The 16,263-nt window shown below is 40.7% G+C and overlaps 1 protein-coding gene across 1 annotated transcript in view; it reads right to left on the bottom strand.

Annotated features, from left to right (window-relative positions):
* The window catches only part of CCDC178 (coiled-coil domain containing 178), a 153,079-nt gene that overhangs the window by 1,682 nt on the left and 135,134 nt on the right, over window positions 1-16,263 (bottom strand). The window contains exon 18 of the mRNA XM_066624422.1: window positions 15,049-15,183. Coding sequence (XP_066480519.1) covers window positions 15,049-15,183 — 135 coding nt within the window. The remainder of the gene's footprint in view (window positions 1-15,048; window positions 15,184-16,263) is intronic.

The raw sequence follows: 16,263 nt of genomic DNA, 5'->3' as shown, positions 1-16,263 counted from the left end.
TCCTAGGGCAGTGTTTTTCAACTAGTGGTACATGTACCACCAGTGGTACTTGAGGTGTTGTCCAGTGGTATGCAAGAGATTTGGGTACCAACAGTCACTTCTTGGCACTGAGAAGGAGTCACTGTGCCATGACAGTCTAAGATCTCATGAGAGCGGAGCGCAGCAATTGCATCTCAGATCCAAGAAGTGACTGCTGGTGCTGAGGCCCCTTGAGTACCACTGGATAAGCGTACCACTGGAGAAGTGATCGCTCTGAGCTTTGCTAAGTTGCTGTACCCTGATCTCATGAGCATTGACATCTTCTCAGAGCGAAAAAGTGACTGCTCTGAGCTTTGTGAACCTAGAAGTGACATCACTGCTCCAGGTACTGATGGTACTTAAAATAAGTACAATGTGAGAAGTGGTACATCAGGAGAAATAGTTTGAAAAACACTGTTCTGGAATAATTCTGGCTGCTACCAACACTCAAAACAGTTCCAAGGAGACGGTTTGAAGAAGAACGTAGTGCCTGAATGCTGGGAACTTGCTGGATGGGTGTACTGACAGTAGCAGGTGAACCTGCTTCATTTGGACAGGAGGGAGTGGAGAGCTAGCCCCTATTTTTCAGCACAGGAATTGGATCACTTTACAAGCTGTACCCTTGCAACCATATTCCACTGTATAAAACAGAACTGCATTTTGGTCGTTAGGATAGCTCATAAGATCACTTTCTTGGAAACCTGTCAGATGGGAGTGAGCACTGGATGCAGATGGAAGATGGGAATGGGCATTAGATGCAATGCCTGATAGAACTTCAGTCTAATTTTTACAAATATGGTAAAATACAAAACATCAACAAAGTATGATTCTTGTTTTAGCTTTATCTTGATTTATTATGTCTGAATCAACAGACCTTATTTTTGAGGCTGATTTCCATATGCATACATACAGCCCAATCCAAGCTGCCAGAGAAAGCGCGAGGATGCTGGCAGAAGTAACATTCTAATGAACACAACAAGGCCATCATCCTGAAGTGGCCTTCGCTTGCAAGTGCTGGTGATTTGGCAGAGGAGTGGTAGGTGGCATGTATCCAAGGAGACCATAGGTGGCTCCAGGAGTTATATGGGAGTAAATAGAAATGATTTTTACTTCACTCCCACTCAGGTCACCCCCCCCCCCCAGTAGAATGCAGCACACACCTTTTTGGCATGGCTGCATCAGCGATGGTGGCAGGGCTAGAATTAAACTATTAATTTCTGATCACTTATTTAATGGCTGCTGAATGTGTGAACCAAGACCACTGAAATGTATTTGATTTAACGCTGGGTGATGTCAAAGTTCTGTCCTTGGTGTTAGATATGTGAAGGCTCATTAATTTATTTAATTAATTAATTTTAATTAATTTAAAATATTTCTACCCCGCCTTTCCTCTACTAAAGCAGAAGTCTGAGGCAGCTAGATTAAATTTTTATATATATATATATATATATATATATATATATATATATATATATATATATATATATATATATATATATATATATATATAAAATGTTTATGCCTAATAAAGGTTTTATTGACTATTGACTATACACACACACACACACACACACACACACACACACACACACAATAGAATAAAAAATAGAAAATACAATATAACAATAGAAAATAAATTGTAAATACAATTTATAACTAATGCGTTTAGTTGTTTGATATTGTAGTCATCACTTGATGAGCATAGATGTGCTAACCAGCCCTGTGTCTGACGAAAGAGGTCCACTTCCATTTTTGGATATTTGCAGCAGGAAGGATTTGGGATAAGCCAATGTAGAACTATCTTTTGACCTTCTAAAGTTTCTAATCAAAAATTTAACTGGTTTCAGTTAGCAAAACTATAGAAGATGCACTTAGAATTCTAAGTAAAAACTTCATGCATGGCTAGTTCATTACCAGGACAAATCACAAAATGATCTATTTGCATGCACTTAAAGCAAATGGTGATATCTGAAATAGCTTTAGAACAGTTAGAGGCAAATTATTTCAAACCTCTATTCTTTTTGGTAATGATTTAGTGGAAAATGTGGAGTACTTAAAATGAGGGCAATAGCCAGAAAGGGTGCATCCCATTTATTTTTTTTTTAAATAGGCTTTTTAATTTGTAACACAACAGCGTCCATTTAAAGAATTATATTGTTTTTTAAAAATGAAAATTTATTGTTTATAAAAAGTAGTTAGTGAAGCCCTTTCTGAAGTGGTAATATTGCCAACTCCATCCACAGTCTCACTCAACTCAAGGTCTCTTAGGCTTGTGGTGGATTTTTATGATCACCACCACCTTAATGATAGTGCTAAATGCTTAGATCAGTGATTTTCAACCTTTCATCTCATGACACATCATCTGTTTTTTGACAATTGACAATACATGCTGCACTGCTGACTGGGAGCTCACATTCCCTAATTGTCCTACTAATAAATGACCCTCCCCCAAACACATGCAGACCATTTGCAGTGCACTAATGTGCTGCAGCAGATTGCTGGTTTGGATAATCTGGTGAAACCACACCTCCAGCTAATATGGTTACGAGTATGACACTGTGCTTAGAGGCAATAAAGAATAACTCTATTTAATGAAGTGTTCACAATAAGTAGGTTTATGTGGGTGTTTACACATAATTTGCTTCTTGCACTAACAATTAAAAGATTCTTAAAATACACAGAGGTGAAAGGGTATAGAAATTTCTTTTGGTTATGAAGAAATTCCACATTTTTATGTCTATTTCATCAGAGACTAGACAGGAGGCAGCCCTATCTCACAAGGAAGGCAAACTCTGGCCTTGCATAGTACTAATATAATGCGGGCACATAACTGACTGACAACCTAATCCTATGCATGTCTATTCAGAAGTAAGCCCCATTAGAGTTAGTGGGGCTTACTCCCAGGAAAGTGTGGATAGGATTGGGCTGTGAATGGGTAGACCTAGAGGGTAGTGCTAAACAGATTAATGACAAACTTGGAAGGGGCAGCAAATTGAGTTCTAGCAAGGATTTAACTTTGCTCCTGCTCAACATTTTCAAGAACTAGATGTATCCAATGTATAAATAGCACAAATGGAAAGCCTTACACAAAGACACCACTTTATTACATTGAAAAACAACGAAAAGCATCTCAAAACCAAGGAGAATTGAAAAGGGAGGTAATGGAGGCAAAAAGACCAATAAAGTTCAAGGCATTTGCATGTGTAGTCCAGAAAACAGCAGGCTGAAGCAACATAAAATCATTTTCAAAGAAGGAAAACAATACAGTAATATAAAATATACTTTCAGACAAGGAACTGAGTTTGATAAGATTTGGGCTTATAGAGACCCTTCAAACTTTTCCTGAATTCCCTTCTCCATTTCCTGGCTGGAACAACCCCCTTATTTATTATTTATTTCATAGATTTTTATCCCACCTTTCCTATGCCAGAGCAAATGCTCAAAGCGGCTTATGACTTTCCCTTGTGTGAGCTTGATCATAGTCAGCTGTCTAGACTGTTTGGAAGACATGCATTCCTTGCTTTGAGCCAGTCTGAAGAACGTTTATCTGGCAGTTTAGTGAACGTGTTTACAACCAATCCTTTGGTCATGCAGGTCATGGGGATTGCAGAATAGGAGCAACTGATGGCACAAAAAAGTATTTTGAATAATTTCTAAAGTCTAACATCACAATGTGCATCACTATCATTGCACATAGATAAAGGAGACTGCTAACCCAAGACAGAGTCTAGCATGTTACAAACTAAATTAGCATCATCTTCTGCCTACGAACAATAGCGAGCTAGGGTAAATTGGGGGTTTGACACAGTGGTAAACTTGAAAAGCCATTTGATCTTTTAATTTATTTATTACTCAAAAAAATTGTTACTTTTCCAACTTACACATTGGATTGCTATGATGTACAGAATTCAAAAGCTAAATATTACTAAAACCAGCAGAAAGAACTTTTGATACAGTTCAGACAATAGGCTATGTGTACTAGGGTAAAACAGGTTAACTGTCTCCTTAGGGTGGACCAGGGCACATTTTACAGCTGAAAACAGTTAGATTTAGGTAATATACCAACAATTACTTGGAAGGTTTATGGACCCCCACAGTACATAAATCAGAACTCTTCTCCAACAGAGAGAGGAGGTGAGGCAATCCAGTCTATGACTATTATATCACCAGCCACTATTCTTGTTTGTCTCAGTCTAGCCCTGCTTCCCAAGCCAGAATGACCAAACTCTGAAACCTTATGATATCATCGATAAACCTGCTTCACTATCTGTCTCATCACAGACACCATCCCACCCTCCCCCAGCCACAGGAAGAACTGGGATAGGAAGAGATAATAGTTGATTCCCCTTTGCCTTGTAGGTTCTGATATTAGTGCTATGTGAAGTGCTAATCTAATCTTGAAAGGTTTGGACCCTTGGGTAAAAGCCTCCTGCTTGCCAGCTCTGAAAATGCTGACCTGCTAAAGCAGCCATTTTCAACCACTGTGCCATGGCACACTGGTGTGCTGTGAATGGTCTGCAGGTGTGCCTTGGGAGTTTGGGGAAGGGTCATTTATTGTTAGAGCACTGGGAGATGTGAGCCCCCCTCCCCACCAACAGCTTGGTGTGCCTTGTCAATTGTCAAAAAACTGATAGTGTGCCTTGACAATTTTAGTATCTTATCAGTGTGCCGTGAGACAAAAAAAACGGTTGAAAATCACTGAGCTAAAGGCTGGATTTGGAGAAGACGCAACCAATCAGATCACATCAGTTCCACAATCTAATCCAGTGCGTGGTGAGGGGTACATGCTACCTCTTCCAGCCCACAAGGTGATAATCCCCATCTCTACCATATTCCTCAGAACATGCAAATGCTGTTTATTTGTGCATGAAGTCCAACAGACTAAAAGTCCTGGGGATGGCGGGCAGGGAGCAGGAGGTGGGCCTGGGAGCTGGTTGTTATGCCGGATCCCAATCTTGTTATCTGAGCAGCATGGAGTGGCTGCAAGCCGCTCTGCTGTCCTCGGATTTATGCCACCTCCTGAGGTGGTGCAAGTCTGAGGAGACCCATTGGGGCTGTGGTGGCTTACCTGGGGTTTCCCCTTGCCTCTGGCTGAGCCACTTCAGGCCCCAATCTTATACTGGATACAGTGCAAGCCTCCTGGCCTGCCTATTCCGGCACAAGATTGGACCGCACTGTGTGTCTTTTAATAATGGTTGTTATGGGAGGTCTTCCTTGGGAGAAATTAATTTAAAGGTTAATGCTTCAAAGTGCTATTTAGAAATGGAAAGATAATCTATTTGCATTTAGTTATTTTCTATGAGAAATGTTTGATTAAATTCAAACATTTATTCAACCATGTGGTGGAGCTAGGTTGAAGTCAATCTTCCACATGTGCTAAGCCAGTCATCTCAATGCTTCATTGTGTACCCAAATTGTAAACCTGTGAAGTATGGATCAGCTCATCACAGGTTGGTTGGCTGGCTAGACATAAGGTGGTCTATTCAAATGACAGGCTTGCTACCTGTGGGCTGATTTAATCACAGTTTCCTGCAGAGCAACATGGTTATGAGAAATCAGCCCTAATTCTATCAAGGTATAGTGCCCTTATTGTTTTATTCAAGGCAGTCAAGCTGTCATCCTGGTAGGTCATTTGACTGCTTGCAAGTGGCTGTCTGCATCTGAAAGAGTACTCTCTGAACCATGTTACACATATAAAAAGACATTTGTCATTTTGAATAACATGATATGATTCCACATACATCTTTTGAGTCCTGTAGCAAAGATTCCCTCAAATATTTTATCCAGCTAAGTGTCTGTGGTCTCAAACTCCTAATTTAAAAATGTTGATAAATGAAGTATCTCTTTAGCTAATAAATGAAGTATCTCTTTAGTTATCCTTTGTCAGCAACATTCATTTTAATGGAAAGTGAGTTTACAGGGTTACATGATTGAACTACTGAGCCAAGTCAGTGTTGGCAAATGATGGGCTAAATTATTGATGTTACACACTAATGAATTCTGATGAGAAATAAAACACAGACATTACGTTTCAAGTGGTTCATAATTATTTTTGTACTTTAAAAGCAATTTTATTCTTTTGCCAAATCATACTAGTCTGTAAAACAAAAACATTGTTAGTGATTATAGCTAAAATTAGTGAGTTTGTGGCAAAAATGCTCCTCTGCATTATCTTCTGAGTATAATGTTATTCACATGAAGCCTCTCATTTTTTTAAACTCCTGAGAAAAGATAATTAAATTAAATGTCTAAATTTTAAAACCAGTGTCTTTAAATAAGATAATCTGCTTTGAAACCATGGTTAAGAGTTCAGTAGCTATGTTCATAATCTATGATAACGCTGCAGGTTTACCAGCATGCTGTTTTCCGCTGGTGTGCACTGTTGCAAATGTGTCTTAAAGCACATTGTGAGAGTGCACCATCTAGGCCCACAGGTGGGAAGGCCAAAGCCTAAGTGATGAGAACTAAAAAGTATACAAATTTTTGCAAAATAAATGTAAGCTGATAAGGGATACTAAAAAGAATATGAGGAAGAGTGCATGGCTAAAAACTGTACAAACCTTTTCAAGTACATCAAAAGTACAGGAAGTCCTCACTTAACGTTGTTTTGTTCAATGTCATTTCACTTTAATGTCACTGAGAAAATCTGATCCTAGCCCATTGGGCCACCCACTTCCAGCTGTCCTGTCAGGCCAAAATGAAGCCCTGCCTCAACATTGCCTTTCCCTCCACCGTCTGTCCCTGGGTCAAGCTGCTTGTGTTTGGCAGGCTCAAAACCTTGCTAGCAAGGTGTAGCATGCCACTGCTTGTCTCTGCAGGTTTGCTGCCTCACAGACCCCTGAGGCACAGCAGCTGGAGCTCTGGTGTCCTGAGTGGCTGCAGACGCAATGGAAGGTTTGCACTGGATGCTCCTGAACATTCTTGTTTATAAATCACCTACGGTACAGTTTCAGTTAAAGTCACTAACTGAACCTAGAACCTAACCAGGATGTTAAGCAAGGACATCTTGTACAAAACCTTCCAAGGAGGCGGGTTGGATTATTACATAACAATCCAAGGGAATATGGAAATCACAAAGGAGCTGAATGCGTTATTTGCACCTCTCTCCACTACAGAAGATGTCGGATGCATAATAATAGCCATCCCCCTAGCATCTGACATCCCCTTTATGGACATTATCTCGATTTCTGCTGGTAGTGGTGCTGAAGGAGGCAGGCTTATAGGAGCTGCCATCACAGCAATGGGAGTGAGGGTTGTCTCCCAGAGTGCTGAGGAGGCAAAGCTCTATGTTCTTTTTCATTCGCCTGAAAAACTTCTTACATTGGATGCAGGTGTCCACAACATGACCCTCTCCAAGTGGAGACAGGTATTGTGCTTGTCAGCAGAAGGCAGATTAACCCCACAGTGACAACACTTTTTAAAGTTAACCCTGCTTGCCATATGATGAGGCAGGGCTAACTAAGTTACTAACTTTTGTTTATTTAATTTTTCTAAAACTACAAACAAGAAATATAATAAAAATTAAAAATCGGAGTTCTTAAAATCAAAAGCTGAGTTAAATGTCTGTTATTTCTTCTACAAGGGATGAAAGTAAACATTCCTCATGATGCTGCTTCAGCAGCTGCTGAAAAGGAACGGAGAGATTGGGTGTTCTTTTCATGTTTGATGCACACAAGTCTGCACAAGTCTGACTGCAAGTCCAGTCAGGAGCAGGGGCAGAACACTCAACAAAGTTCTGGCATCTTCATAGGTTGCATCTGTCCGTGCGCAGAACTCCACTGTGCCCGACGATACTAGATTCAGTGATGTTTTGTTAGTTTTGCTGGCATCATCCAATTACTATGCATCAAAACATCCTATTCATTTAAAAGTTTCAGTTTTATGTCACTTCCTAAACCTAATTTGGCTCTGAACTCTGCTTGTTAATACCACTGTAGCCACACAAATATACAGGTGCATGGATACTCATGCACTCCTGAGTATTTCAGGAAATAATCCTTTTATCATCTGTTGAAGGCATTCTAGACTCCCACCTGAGAGACTGTAAGAATTGCTTTGCATATATGGCACATCTGAGACCCCTTTGAACCAAAGTGATTGAAAGATAAGGTCTCTGACATGCTGGGCTGGCAATAACCTAGGTGGAGCTAGTAATGCTGGATGTGGGTCACTTGAGGATTAAAAGGGTAGAATTCAGTCTATAAATAGAAGGAAATAGAAACTGGAGTGTAACGTTAACAGTGCAGTGGTCTAGGGAAATAACAGTCTAGCTGCTGAGACCAGGCTACTTCTACCCTGAAAGGAAGCAGCATGCAAAGGAAGTTGTCAGACAGGCTAAAGATTGGCCATGCAAAATGGGGAATGAAGCAACACTCTCTCTCAAGGCAGGTCTGACAAGGGAAGAAGACTGGTGCCCAGAAGTGGATACATTCTGGGAAGGGCTTGTGATACAGTATCCTAGCTGCCATAGCAGAACAGTTGCAGGAGTCTTGGCGATAACTTTAAGGATGGTTCTTCAAAAGACAAAACAAAGTTCTTCAAAAGTGTTGAACAAAGCAATGCCTTGCTTGTAGAGCACCACCAGGATGATATACTGAAATATCAAAGACATTCAACCAAGTTAGCTGTTCCATTTATGCCAACTCTTGCAATTCACATTGCAAGAATGTCACAATGGTGTTTTAATGGAGTAAGAATTTAATGAAACATGAATGAAACAACATTTTTTCTTTACTCATGGAAATAAGGGACAGGACCAATAGCCAAGGAAATCAAGGGTGGCCTTAGCTGCAATAAACTACTTTAATGGTAACTATTTTGGAATACTTGTAGCTCCTGCCTATCAGAGTATTGAGTTTTCTCTGTAATATATTGCATCAAACTGTTATATTTGCATCATATTGTCTAATACTAGCAACAGCAGATGCTACCAAGATTCTTTTGTAATTGAAGGTGGAATTTTCTATATTTATACCATTAAACAGGCTTAATTCAGCGCAGTTCAAATTGTGTCCTCTTTGTCACTACTGCTGTACTCACAGATCCATCTAGCTAGGGATGCTGAGAGGGGTGACTCCATCCCACAGGGTGCTCAGAGCCACTTGCTGCTACTGTATGTACATGGGACTATGAGAAATACGGTCCCATGTTCAAAAGAGCCATAAATCCAATGTTATTGCATACATGTGAGCACCCTGCATACAGGGGCTGCAAACAGATTCTGACTTATGTGGTAGAAATCACATTCCTGAAAGGCTCACGTCTATCTGCACTGTGCAAAACATAGCCTGCTTGGCTGTCTCTATAGCATATATTGATTATGCTACCGGCATGCAGGATGCCTAAGCCCCAACTCAAGTCCATTTTGAATCCTCTCCAGACCTTCTGAAATCCTCAATTTGAGACAAAAATCTATCCAAGAGACTGGAACCTGCCTCTGCTGGCGGCGGCGGCATCATCATCATCATCATCATCATCATCATCATCATCATCATCATCATCATCATCCAGGAGGTATTTATATACTGCCTTTCTTGGTCATCAGATTTCTCCTCAGACTTTAATCCAAGGCGGTTTACATAGGCAGGCTGTTCTAAACCCCAGGAGGGATTTTTACAATTGAACAGTTCTAATCTTTCATAGAACTCCTCTTTCCAGCTGGATTCCTTCCCGGACTGGACTCTCTCTGGCCGCTTCGCCTCCCACACTCCACTTGACAGCAACTCCTCTCTGTCACCGAGGGTCAGCTCATCAGTATATCAGCGTGTTGTCAGTTCCTGGATACTTCCAGTTATTTTGAATTGGCAGCATCAGCTCTTCAGGCATACAAGGCGGTAGCTCTACCAACTGAGCCAGACCTCCTGCCTAATAGAAGTCATTCCTGATTTTGGTGGCAGCTTTTAAAATAATCAAAGGGCACAATCCTAACCAACTTTCCTGCACCAAGGTAATACAGGCAATGCAGCTCTGATGTAAAGAACAAACATTCCCTTACCTTGAGGAGGCCTCCGTGACTGCCGTCCAACACCAGGATGCAGCACATGCCCCATTGGCACAGCTACGTCAGTGCTGGAAAGTTGGTTAGGGTTTGGGTCAAGGTCTCTGATCAGAAGTATTCAATGTAGGGGCAGCCCAATCCTGAGCTTCCCGGCACCTGCTGGAGCAGTGGTGACAAAGCAGCTACTGCTGTATTCAGTGGGTGCTGGGAAACTGCTGGGAATCCCCTTGGGAAAAGGAGACTTTCCCTGCAATGGGGCTTCTCAAGTTTGCTGGCTAGTTTGCCAGTGCAGACTTGAGAGACTCCGTGTTTGGTCTTCCAGTCCAACAGGAATTTCAGGATCTGGCAGAGCAGAGCTCCACCTGTCCCACGCCCTTTCCACCCCAGTTCCTGCTCCCCACCCACTCTCCCTTACCCCCCCCCAGAGGCTGCACTGCCACCTGGCGGTCTCATATACCCCCGGCGACGGTGTGTCCTCCTCTTGTCGGTGCTGGGCCTGGTGCCTGACTGGCGCAGGCTCAGCACCAGTGCTCCCTGCTTACTGGGTGGTGTAAACATGCTTTATGGCACATTTATGGCACCCAGCGCTGAAGCTAAAGATTAGCACCAGAGCTGGGTGAGTTTAGGATTGGAACCTAAATCAAAGGAATCCTGAACAATGAAATCTGTCAAATGTATATGTAGGATTTCATCAACTTCTTTTAACAGAAACTGACTACATTATCTGATTTATAATTTTAGTAAATCTATGAATTAAAATATATAAAATGGAATTGTTTTCATTGTGCTGAAATATCATCTTCAACTTTTCAAGCAATTACTTTAAACAATAACCTGTAAACTATATATAACCACACTAATAAAATACTGCTGCCAAAGTCCCCTGAATGCTACTAAATATCTATGCTGCCTAATTCCATATGTCTGAACATGAGAGTAAAGCAGCCAGACTGCTAAAATAAAATCAGTAGGTCAAAAAGATACAACTGAGCAAAATCAGTACATATTGCAATAATTTAACCCAGAGAGAGTTATGAAAGAGGGAATGCACAGATTTTCAAGAAAATCCCACTTTGAGGGCCATCATAATCCACCTGTGTAAGAACAGCAGAGAGAAAAAATGCAGTTAAATTGACGACCGCTTGACAAATAAGGTGGAAACCATAAATGAAAGGGCTGTTGAAAAGCCAGGTGAACACTAGTTCCATTTTCTAGGTGCATATTTCTGATTTTACATTCCTAGGGCACTAACTCTGGGCACATACGCCAGTATGGGTTATTAGACAGCAAGTGACATCTGTGGCAATAACTTTAAAAGCAATAAGCCAGGGGAATCTGCCCCCCCCCCTTAAGTTATTGTAATTACAGAAGGTGAGCTGCTAACTTATTATTTGCTTCCTCCTATCCAGGGTGGAGTTATAACACAATTTTGAACATCCAATGCAAAAACAAAACAACACGGTACATGTTTGGGGAACACAACACAGAGGGGTGCTTACTTCCACACTAGGTGCTTACTCTGGAATTGGTACACTTCCATCGCTCACTTTTTACATGGTATTTACATCATGTCATCACCAAATCATTGTTATCCTGAGCTTTCTCTATGTTTCATTTGTCTCTTTTCAGACAACAGAAAACATGACTTTTGGGGAGAAAGAACTAAATAGAAGCACAATCCATAGGTGTAAATCACCTACTCTTCCATCTTTTTTCAAATGCCTCCTTGTGGTGTGTGCCGTGACCTATTGGGTAGTTGAGCCTATTGCAAGTGTGTACCTCAAAGTAAGCTCCTCAAGCCACACTCAGAGCAGCTTTCATGCCTCACAACCATTTTGCTCATCAAAACAACTGTATGAAATCAATCAGACTAAGAAATGGTGACTTGTCCAAGGCCACCGAGTGAGCTTCATGGCAAGAAAGGAAGCCAGGTCTTCCTGCTCCTAACCTGGTGTTCTAGCCAGTATACCACATGGATAATTGCAGGGAGCAATAGTCATTCTGCCCATCTTAATTCTATATATTTTATATTTTGCCACCAAAATGTGTCTTCTATTGCTCTTTTTCATGAGTTGACACATACCCACATTCACTTGTGTAGCTATCAAAAATGATAGCTACAAAATTAATGCCACTAATTGAGTATGTCTAAGTGAAGTTAATTTCATACCTGCAGAAACACATATAGTCCTTTAAGTGTCTCTATGCATACATATTTTCATCTGGATCTATTCCAGATTCTAGACTATAGGTGGGGCCTCCATATCCACAGATTGTGTATCCGCAGATCTGGCTCAACACTGGTCTCCGGACTCGCGTTGAGCCAAACTTGGCCCCATCTGAGCCCTCTGGAGACTGCTTTTCCAATCACCTTTGGAGGGCTTTCTGCGGATAATTAAATCCATGGGAGGGGGCCACATCAGCAACTGGAACTGCCTCTCCAAAGCGTCTGCTGTTACGGAGTTCTGGTGGGTGAGATGATAGGAAGGGGTGGGCTTTTCTGAACACCACGTTTGGTGATGTGTATTTGGAGGGCTTTCTGAAGCACACAGAGGCAGTGCACATTTGACTGCTACCTCTGTGGGCTTCAGAATGGCCATTTAGGCCCCAAAAAAAGCTACTTCCCTGGGCCTCAGAATGCCTTATATGGCATAAAATGTCACTTCCAGTTTCCTTAGGAAACCAGAAGGAGCATTTTTTTGGTGGAAATGGATTTGCTTACTCTCTCTTAAGAATTTGGGCCAAACAATATGTGATGCTCAGTCAACTGGTGTCCCTCTTTGCACTTTTAAGAACATTTTGGCTTCAAAGACTGCAATCTGCAGTAGAAGACCCAGAAAAGGGGCTTAATCCTTTCCCCCAGATGGATTTTTTGATATCCAGCCATTTTCTCTGTAGAGAAAAAGAGACTAGTTGCCATACCTTTGGAACTCCTCAGATGAAGAGAAAGTAGCAATTTTTTTTTATTAGAGAAAAACTACACACAACCAAGGACCCAATCCTATCCAGACTTTATGCTGGTGGATCTTGCAATCTGCCCCCATAAGGCATGGGCAGCTGGTGCAGCAAGTGCTCTGCTGTTCTGTGCTCCACTGCTGGCAGTACAAAGTCCCAGAAATCTCATGCAGGCAACATCAGGCAGCAGAATAGCCACTGCTAAAGGTGAATTTGTGGTGGGGAAAGATTGGGGGAGGGTTGGAGGTGGATAGGGGTACGGACTAGGCCAGATTGAAGTGGGTAACCACAGTGGTAACCACACACAAGTGTCCCCAAGTCTCCCCACCCCCAAATCTCCTCATATGTACACCAGCCAAAGAGCTGGAGTAGGTCTGAGAAGACCCATGCCTTTCCACTGCAGGATGCAGCACATGCCCTGTTGGGATGGCTACATCAGCACTGGAAAGTTGGATAGGATTGGACCCTAGGCGACCTATGGGGAGGTAACAAAAAATGTTTTTTTACTTACCTCTTCAGGGCTGTCTAGCCCATAGTATGCAGTATATGCTCTCTTGTTGTAACTGCATAATCTGGGTAAGTCCCCTGCTAATTGGGTAAGAGGCACTTTTTCAAGTGGGTGCTCCCTTTTTTAGCAAGGGGAGAGTAACTGGCCCACCTCACCCCAGCACTGTCTGTTCTAGTGGCTGTCTGCTGGTATTCATTTGCATTTTTTAGATTGTGAGCCCTTTTGGGACAGGGAGCCATTTAGTTATTTGATTTTTCTCTGTAAACTGCTTTGTGAACTTTTAGTTGAAAAGCGGTATATAAATACTGTTAATAATAATAATAATAATAATAATAATAATAATAATAATAATAATAATAATAATAATAATAATAATAATAATATCAGGGGATAGGATTGGGCTGTGAGTATTGCATATAGCTTGGACACTGATGTTGCTTATTTGTATGGTTGCTTGGATGTTAATATGAAATGTTCATGGCTGGATTGAAATGTGTGAATAGAGTTGGTTTAATCAGATTATTATTTATTACTATTTTTATACTTTTTTTCAACAAAAAGTTCACAAAGCAGGTTACATAGCAAAGAAATTAGAAAATGTTTACTTTTCTTAAAGGGGCTCACAATCTTAAAATAAACTCAAATCAGACAGCAGCAGCCATAGGAAAAGATGCTATGCTAAATAGGAACAGTTTTGCTTTTGCTAAAGAAAGCCAGCAGTTTAAAAGGTGCCTCTTTGCCCATTTATCAGGGGTTAGTGAGCAGATTGGCCCCTGTGTCTATAACATTGGTATTTCCTAGGAGAATATCCTGGGAGCCACCAGAGTATAAGTATTTTAAATGAATAAATATTTTCTAATTTCTCTGATGTCATTTTTTTTAAAAAAACTGAAATTTCTTCCACAACATTTGGGAATGACAATTAATGTTACTGAGGGCAGGTGTTGTCGTTTTATAGAAATATTACGGTTTTCCGAGATATAAGAATAGGGTATTTGTGCCATCCTACACAATCATAAATACATATACATACCTGAACAATCAAACAGGAATTATTTTACACCGAAATCCAGTGAGCATGTGATAATCTTAGTTAAACTTGTAAGCAAGTGCTATTTGTTACAGATTCTCATTTGGAGCCTAAATGAATCTATGGTCTTTAGCTAAACACGTACTCTGTGCTACAGAAATCAGACGTGAAATATCTGCGGTTTCATTTGCAGCAACAATATCATGTGAAGAAAGGAATGCTCTGTAGCATGTTCTAAAATATTTTATCAGCTCTGGGAATACATTTACTTGTTCCAACAGTAAAAAATAAATGTATTTATAATAATAATCTTTTAAAATGTTTTTGAGAATAAATTGCAAGTTCCTCTTGAAAAAAATCCATCGATTGCACGTGTACTAACCTACTGGATTCATCCTTCATGCAATTCCAGTTTATTAAAGAGGTTAAAAATTTACAAAACTCTGATGGGATATGGTTTTAATGCTTCATCACACTACCCATCATTTGCTTTTCAATCTAGATCAGAATGATCTTTCCTACTTCCCTGCAATCACCTACCTGCACAGCTAATATTTTCTGAACATCCTCATGAGAGGCTGCCTGGAACTTCGCCAGCCCAGCTTGGCTATGGAGGCCTCGCAGTTTGAAGCACTCCAGCAATACCCTGTGCATCTTGCTTTGCAGCCGAGAGAGCTAAAAGAGGAAAGGGGAAAAAATAAGTCAGAGTGGGAGAGGAAATTAATGGCAGTGTTCAAGAAGAATGATGGAGGGAAATATAGAAAGCAGTCAATAGCCCATTCTGCACTGTACGGACCTGACAGGAATTTCACAGTCTCTTGATTTTTCAGCCCACTCATGTGCATTCATCAGAAACCAGTCACATCTGGCTGCCAGGATGGGGGGTTAATTTTCTCTAAATGCCTCAGCAGTTTTGTTCTAGCTGAGGCAAACTCTGTGACTGCAAAGCTGATGAGTAAAATATTTCTACTTCACCCAGTTTAACTCAAAACCGATAGCCTCGGGACATATTGAACCTTTCTTAAAAAAATAATCTTTTGAAGCATTTTGAATGGCACATCAGGTCAGGCTAAAGTTTAAAATGCAAGTTTAAGACTTTGATGGACACTGTGGCTCATTTTTCCTTGTAAAGCTTATCATAGTTTGGCAATGTGTGCTTCAGAGCATGACAAAACTAAAGAGAATTAACTTCACCATCAGCAGCTGAGGGAGAACAATAACAGGAAAGAAATTTCCAGACAGAACTCCCTATTAATCTACCTAGCTATAACCATGTGACATGAAAGCATCTAACTGCACAAAATTGCGGTTAAGGCAGCAGCTGAAAGTGACACTGCTATATCTATATATCTGCTCACACACACTCATACAAGCATGCAGGAAAATTTCAATATAAAGGAGATAACAGATGGGGGATTTTCCCCTCATAAATATTTCAAAATATAAAAAATTCAAACTGAAAAAGAATATTAAATACATTTGTAATTTAACAGCAGTTACAGATGTACTGTTTATGAATTTGTTTTGGCACTATCATGTTTGACTATTTGACTATTGGCAAAATAATTCTAAAATCTGACATAGCAGTTTTGCATGCAGGTGTAGAGCCTGATATTTACATCCAAAAACAACCCACAGAGGAAGTCGGTGTTTGTAATACTAATATTTAAAACATATGAAAGTATATGAGGCTGCAATTGCAAGAGTGGCATCACGAGGTCCACCTGCCCAGGTAGATTTCAAACTTGTATTTCT

The sequence above is a fragment of the Tiliqua scincoides genome, chromosome 4 (assembly GCF_035046505.1).
Source record: "Tiliqua scincoides isolate rTilSci1 chromosome 4, rTilSci1.hap2, whole genome shotgun sequence".
Classification (NCBI taxonomy): domain Eukaryota; kingdom Metazoa; phylum Chordata; class Lepidosauria; order Squamata; family Scincidae; genus Tiliqua; species Tiliqua scincoides.
Note: the sequence above shows the minus strand (reverse complement) of the source record. Positions and strands in the feature narration are given on the sequence as shown.